This window comes from Austrofundulus limnaeus, unplaced genomic scaffold (assembly GCF_001266775.1).
Source record: "Austrofundulus limnaeus strain Quisiro unplaced genomic scaffold, Austrofundulus_limnaeus-1.0 Scaffold45, whole genome shotgun sequence".
NCBI classification, from domain to species: domain Eukaryota; kingdom Metazoa; phylum Chordata; class Actinopteri; order Cyprinodontiformes; family Rivulidae; genus Austrofundulus; species Austrofundulus limnaeus.
In genome coordinates this window covers 395,324-402,579 of record NW_013952447.1, presented here as the reverse complement: position 1 = coordinate 402,579, position 7,256 = coordinate 395,324, and the positions used below count along the sequence as shown (strand labels likewise).

Sequence of the window (7,256 nt, the reverse complement as noted above, 5' to 3'; positions counted from 1 at the left end):
GAAGTCTTTTTTTTAATCCAAAAAAAAAAAAAAAAAAACAAAAACAAACAGCAAGGAGGGGGAGGGGGAGAACATTACCACCCACCTTTTGGTGGTGGGCAATCATTGTGTTTTCGTTTCTACAAAATACATTGGCTATGAATCTGTCATTTTTAGAGTAATGTTCAGGATGTGCCAAGCATCCGAGGTGGGCGGAGGCTTCATGACCCCTGACCACCTTCCTCTGAACGCTACAGTCGGAAACAACATGTCAGCCGCCTTCGGCACTGAACGTTCACACCAGCAAGGCTGAGCCAAAGTCCTCTGAAGGACTTAAGAAGTTGCTGAATAGGGAACATAGCTGCGTGTTAAATTTAGCATGGGGGTGTTTTACATGCCACGCATGTGTTGACAGGGAAAGGGGCTGTTCTGTACCAACCTTCACCCTCTCTGCCTTTTTTTTAAACATTCCTCAACAGGGCAACCTCTGACCCTGTGTTATGATCTGTATTTGATCTCCATAGAAACAAACCAAATGCAAGTTGGCTCTGGGATGGTTTCACTGCCAGGTCTTTGGCTTGTCAAGTTCCCGTAACTGTTGGTCTTTTATTTTTCCATTTTTAGCTTTTTTTTTAGATGAATGGTTGATTTAAGAGATATTTTTATTCACACAGTGAAGAAAACGTTTTATTTCCTGTCCGTAGGTCGTGCATGAACATAGTTCTTTATCTGTCTGTCCTCTGGTGGACAATAGAAGTGCTGTGGTTTGCGTGCTAAGGTCACTTGCGGATCTCTGCTCTGTCCTTCCTCTGTGTTCCGCTTTGGCAGCCTCAWAGTCCTCAAACATCCTCCCTCCAAACCACACCTTCTCAGTGTCCCAGCCAGATAAACAGCCAAGGACTTCCAGCTACTTTCAGTGTCCCTTTTGTTGTTTATCTTCTAATTTGCTCCCTCGTTCCTGCTCTCAGTCAACAGTCAACACAAAGAGCGACAGGCAGAATCATGTTTGCCTTCATTCCACCCACATAGTTGACTTAAAGGCTGCCAAAATGAGTCAGCGAGCTATGAAACCAACCACCATTCAGTCTGATGAGAGCTGCCAGCAGGGGCTCTGGTCATGGCCACGCTGGCTGCTTTGTGTTGTGTCATTGTCCCCAAGGTCGCTCCCTCTGCTCAGCACAGCTGTAACAAGCAGACAAACACAGGCCCACTGAGGCTTACAATATAAGAGGATCATGGGGGGAAAAAAGAAAGGGCTTACGTTTGGAGCAGGATGTGGAAAATTAACTTTTCCTCAACTCCCACAAGGAAATCTTGGTTTTCCTGTCAATTCAACACCATGTTGTTGTATAGAAACACTCCATCAGATGAAATGAATATATACAGAATATGTACCGGTAGGTTTCTTCTGTTTATTGTTGGCTGAGTWTTAGCAGACATGAAATCTGAAAGACAGCAGTACACACAACTAAAACATGCCCCACACAGTCCACATGTTTCAGCCTGACTGCATTTGGAACTTTCTGCTTTATTGTCTAAAAATCTGGATTTGAGCCATGATTTTCCCAACTGTTTCACAGAATGAGCTCTCTGTTTGAGCATCTTAATAAGAGTCAAGGAGAACGCATTGCTGTAGGTTCACCCTGCGCTTATTAACTGTCATTATCCCTGTTCTCATGGAATGGAGCCTAAATCACATCAACGTAACCACAAGTGCAATTATCATTATACGGAGATAATAAATGAGTGGTTTTCTATAAAAAATATTTAAAAGAGGAGTCATAATCTTTTTTTAATAAAATATAATGACGCTTTTATGAACACCCCTGGTGTTAAGAGCAAAGAGAGGTTGCATCTCTTACATGAAGGAGAATGGAAACGGTACAGAAATAGTTGCAGGATGATGGTACTTGTTGACTGTAAATCTTAGGGATGCCTGGAAAATGCAAGCATCTGGAAACACCCCTGCAGCCCGCTGATAATGAAGTGCAATAAATCAGAGAACACAACAACAAGCTGAATACTCTCAAAAACACAAACACGAGTGCACAGGAATGCTCTATAAACCAGGTGCAATTAAAGCTGACCTGATTCTGGTGTGTGGTATGAAAGTTTCAAGTGTAACTTTTAGTTGGAGCATTTGTTTGCACTTTTGTTTTAGATTGTTTGCATTCACATTTTTTATACGTCTGTGTGTGTAGGTTTGTGTTTGTATGTGTGCAAGTAGCAAAATATTTCATGACTCATTTAACAGATTTTAATAAATCTCTCTCTCTACAACTGATTAACTTAAATAGTCAACCCCATTCAAAGTGGATGTCATGACCAAGCATGCTTAGCAAACAGAAAAATGGCTGTAGAAATACTGAACACAAACTTGGTGTGGTAGTAGCTGAGCATCATTCCTCAACACATACTCAGAGGTCTAACTGATCGAGTTAGCCTGCCTTCCTACTCAGTTCTGCTTGATTCTAATCCACCTTCTCTGCTCCGTCAGAGGTTTCTCCCATTGACTTGGATTTCTCTGGTAGAATTTAAACTGGGACAATCAGCGAACAGAAGGAGGAATTGTGAACAACGACATCATAATTTTCTGTACTGTAGTTTAGCAATGACAGTGGAGAAAGTGAATAAAGTCATTCGGTCTATGTTGACAAGGCTTCCAAATTAAATTAAATTTGTCTCACAAAGCCTGCAGGGCCCTTTTACAGTCATCTCATTTGGCTTGGAACTTCTCTCTTCTCCGTAGGGGGTGGTTGTTTACAGCGCACACAATTTCCGGTTAGCTTACGGCTGAGCTGGTGGACTATATCACGGCCAAACATTAGGAATTGGGTAAAATCAATCTAACTCTTTTAAAATTATACTCCTCAAGCAAGCAGTCATTTTTCAATAGCCAAAGTCCGGACCCACTGTATGAATCAAAGCGAAGAACAAGGGGCTGGTTTTTACCAGGCTATGATCGTATAGGATCTGCTTTTAAACTTTTACCATTTCCTGTTGGAATCAATTGTGCCTGTCTATTAGCAAAGCATCTCATGGTTCCCTGGGCAGATTTTAGGGACTTCTTTAAAAAGTAATTCTTGGTTGTACATCTACAACTAACTTAGAATCACTCAGCTTTTTGACAGAGGACAGTCTAATCCGTTCTTCTGTGCTTTCTCCCCAAAATGTCAGCAGCTAAACCACAAGCCAGCATTGTTTTTGCAAGATTATCCTTTTTAAGTCTAGCTCTTAAGCCACCAGTCCAGGCCCGGTGAGCAGGAACAGGTGACATACTTTACTTTTGGTTAATTTACCTGTAAATTTGTTCATTCAGCCAAGCTTGTCAGAAGTGCAGAGAATAAATAAATGAATGTTCAAGTTTTGGTTTTGTTGTTGCAGGGACCGGTGGTCTTCTTGTAGCTTGAGTTAGAAATAATCAGTCCAGTGATTGAGTCATGGTCTGGATGGAGAGTTTTAAGTGTTTGAGCGAGCCCACTGTGTGTATTAACAAAACTGAAAGTGTTTTTTTCTATGGATTTCATATTGGTGTAACAGAAGTAAAATGTTTTAAGCTTTAAAAAATACTCTTAGTAATTGTTTTCTTTTCAAATTGCTGTTAAGTTCAACATCTGGAAACTAATATTCCTTCTCCTCAAGAAATGTTCCAGTACATCATCAAACTAAGCCATGGTGTCATTGCATCTTTTCCTTTTAACATGTAATAAGTGTGACATGTGGAGACTATTAAAATGTAGGTGGTGGGGGAGTAGAGGGTGTTAGGAGTTGGTATCAAGGTGAGGTGGGAAAAGGTTAAACTTTTACTCGTGGTGATGGCTGAAATTTAAATTGTTTCCCACGTTTGCCCCGCACATATGCAGTCGTGCTGATGGAGCATGGAGAAGAAAATTCCTTTGTAAATGGACACAGAAAGAGCACATTCAAAATGGTCAAAAAAGAAAAGAAAAGAAAAACAGAAATGACCGTCAGATAACACCTCCAAGGTTTTCTGGTTCAGGTACACGTACCCTTGCAGGGTTCACTCTCTTGCCTCTATCACACATCCAGTTCTGGAGATGCTGGTTTTCCTGATCAGAAGTCATTTGCACCAATCTAGACATTTGCACTAAGTGGTGGAGAAAAAAAAGTTTGGGTTAGCTTAAGCCCTTTAATCCCTGTCCAGCACAGACCATGGGTGGCCACACATGCACACACATACTTCAGCTGCAGAGGTGGGGTGGGGATGAGAGGCGCTGGGACGGGCTTGGTGGACTGCTTGGCTTTTTTCGATAGCCCCATGCCACTGGCATCGCKGTACAACCACACATCATTATCCATWATGAAAAAACAAAATGATGGTCTTMAAGTCTAAGGTAGTGAATAGTGGTATTTTTGTCCATAAAATATCCCAAATTTACATATAGCTCCAACTAAATATGGTCAAGACATAAACTCCTATATTTAACAACATAACCTTCAAAACAATATTGCAAATTCTTAAAAGTTTTGAAGAGTTAATGTGCACTTAATGTTAAAAATTGAAGWGAAAAGTATTTTTCTGATCTAAAGATAAGATTGTTAAAGTAACYGTACCATGACAAAACAATTTGTGGGAAAATTTACTTCACAAAACTGCCAGCTTCAGTACAGAAAATAATAACCATATGGTGGATGATTATCCAAGCTTGCAGGCCTCTTCACACATGTGCGAGGCAAACACATACCATATCCCCCTGTGCCCCAAAACAACCCACTTCCATTAAATTAGTGTGCAGTAAATGAGGCAGCTGACACTGCTCTGAAGCCAACATGTCCCCAGTGAACACTTGACTTGGCCTGGTCAGCCTCACGCTGCACAGAACATACGCAGACATCAAGAAAAGGTGCTACAAAAATGCTGCTGCTTACCAAAGACTTTTCAGAAATGTTAGTTATCAATAAAGTTTTCAGGCACCAAAAATAAATAAATAAATAAAACTGAATCCCTTTCATAATTACGAGCAAAAACAAAGCAGAACTATATTGGAATGTTTGAATATTTGAAGATATGATTCCTAAATTCCAGTGAAAAATATCTTGGAAAACATTGGTTAGTTTTATCGTTTTACACCAATAAGCCACCAGTTTAAATCTCAGATTTTTTTTCAACACCAAAAACTCTATGAGCCTAAGACATATGTGTCATTTTATGTTTGACGGTTTTGATTTGCTGCTTTAGGTGACTTTTCTTACAGTTGCACAAAGGCAGGCGTGATGTTTTCCATTATTTTTTAGCTGTTTGTGTCGCATGCCAAATGGCTGCTTGTCATAACTTTATATCTACCACAGAAATATGTGAGTGGTGTCAAGACTGGTTTATACTTTGAGTCACATGTCTTGTTCCCTCTGCTGGGTGACAAAAAATTGTGTAACTTCCATCTGCTCTCTCGCTGCTATTCTCCGGTGATAGCCGTCGTGTACATTGACCCCAGTCAGAACTCTTTGACGCTGACCTTGCGGCTCGGAGCGTGTGATTGGTTAGAACTTTGTGGGTGTGTTTATTTATGAGGAGCAAGCGGCGGTCCAGCAGCACTATCTCAGAGCTGCTCTTGTTATTTTGATTAAAATGATATTTTTGTCTGAAGCCTGTTGTTAAAAGAGCTAGAAGAACAGCTGGTTTAATCCTATTGAATGTGAGCATGCAGCTGATGTTCACATCTTTATTCTATCACCCCCATTAACAAAAGAAAAAAGTTTTTCTCGGCATACTCTTCCCCCAACACAACACTGATTGTTCAGTGAAAAAACCCCACAATATTCAGCCGTCATTATTGTTGTTTTCCTACTTACCATATATGAGCTGTGAGAGGGCAGAGGGAGGAGTTATGATAATTTATGGCCCGCAGCTTCTTCAGCCCGTTTACACTCAGTCGGGAAAAATACAGCAGATTTTTTTGTCACTCAGCAGGGGGCACAAGATGTGTTACTCGAAGTATAAAACAAACTTCAGTCAGTCTCTTGGCAAGAAAGGCAGCAAAAAGAAAAAAATCCACAAGTTTTTAATTTTTTTAACAATTGTTCATAACGTTATGAGTGGTTTTTTTGTTTGTTTTTTTATAGGTTTTTTTTTTTTTGGAGGGGGAGGGGGTTATGCAAGTGTATTATATAAAAAAAATGTAATCACAGAGTGTGGATTAAAACAGGTCAGGCTGTGGGCGACCCTGGGGTCAAATGTCAGTGACAAGAATGACCTTTGCATTCCATCTGACACACACACACGCATGTGCACAAACATGCTCAAACACACACGCTTTACTACTGAAATCCCAAACAACTGGCCTGTTTTTTACTGCACACCCTCTGATGATGCTGTGGTGTTTCCCAAAACCCCAAACAATTCCAAAGAAGGACATATTTTGTGCACGTTACAATGAGACTCTCCAACGGTCGTAAAACGCTTTGTGATTTTATCAGTAATTTCTCTCCAGGCTGCCCCAGGTTAGACTTAAAACAACACTGACTCAATAGAAAGTGTGCTGTGTGCTCAGACTTTTAATGATATAATATTTGTTCAGACCTTTGTGGTGAGTTCAGCATTTATTTAAACGGTCCGCACATTAGGAAAATATGTGAACCTRTTTTTGGAGTTTTGAAGTCTCTTTTTTTAAGTTCTTTTTACATCACTTTATTTGTTTGACTCATTTACTTCCAACAGTCTTCTATAGCCTTTATTGACAATAATAATTTTGTCACATTTTGTTGTGATAACCAGTTTGATTCATTAGTGGAATTACAAAAATGTAGCTTTTCACCAAAATTATTAATCATTTTAACCTATTGCTGGGTTTTACTGTGCAATGCTTGAACATTGTTTAAAATAAACAAAATTCATTACTGTAAAGTGAATAAAAATATACTAATAATATTTACATCTTGTTTTTTTTTTTCAGAGCACTTCTGCTGTCCCTGAGAAGAAAAAAGCAGGTAAGTTATTGTTTTTCTCACTCTCTTTTGTGCAGTTTGTTTAGCATTTACTATCATTAAATACATCAGCTTTTTCTTCCCCCTCCTGYTCATAAAAATTAAAACAAAATATCTTTACTTATTCCCTTGGACCTCACCTGGTGTCATGTGGGAATGTTTTGGGACATATCTCAGAATGATTCACAACTCTGAGGCAAAGAGGGCTCATAGCAGACAGTTTCAGACTCTGGTTTTCTGAATGGAGGTGTAGATAAGATCCTAAACTCATCTTCGTAATCATCAGGCCTGTTGTCTTTTCATGATAAGATCCAGACTATGTTAGGTCTGAGGCA

The 7,256-nt window shown here is 39.7% G+C and overlaps 1 protein-coding gene across 1 annotated transcript in view; it reads left to right on the top strand.

Moving 5' to 3' along the window:
• Nucleotides 1-7,256, top strand: part of dlc1 (DLC1 Rho GTPase activating protein) — a 68,131-nt gene that overhangs the window by 10,279 nt on the left and 50,596 nt on the right. Inside the window, exon 4 of the mRNA XM_014007848.1 lies at nt 6,891-6,924. Within this exon, the coding sequence (XP_013863302.1) occupies nt 6,891-6,924 (34 nt within the window). The remainder of the gene's footprint in view (nt 1-6,890; nt 6,925-7,256) is intronic.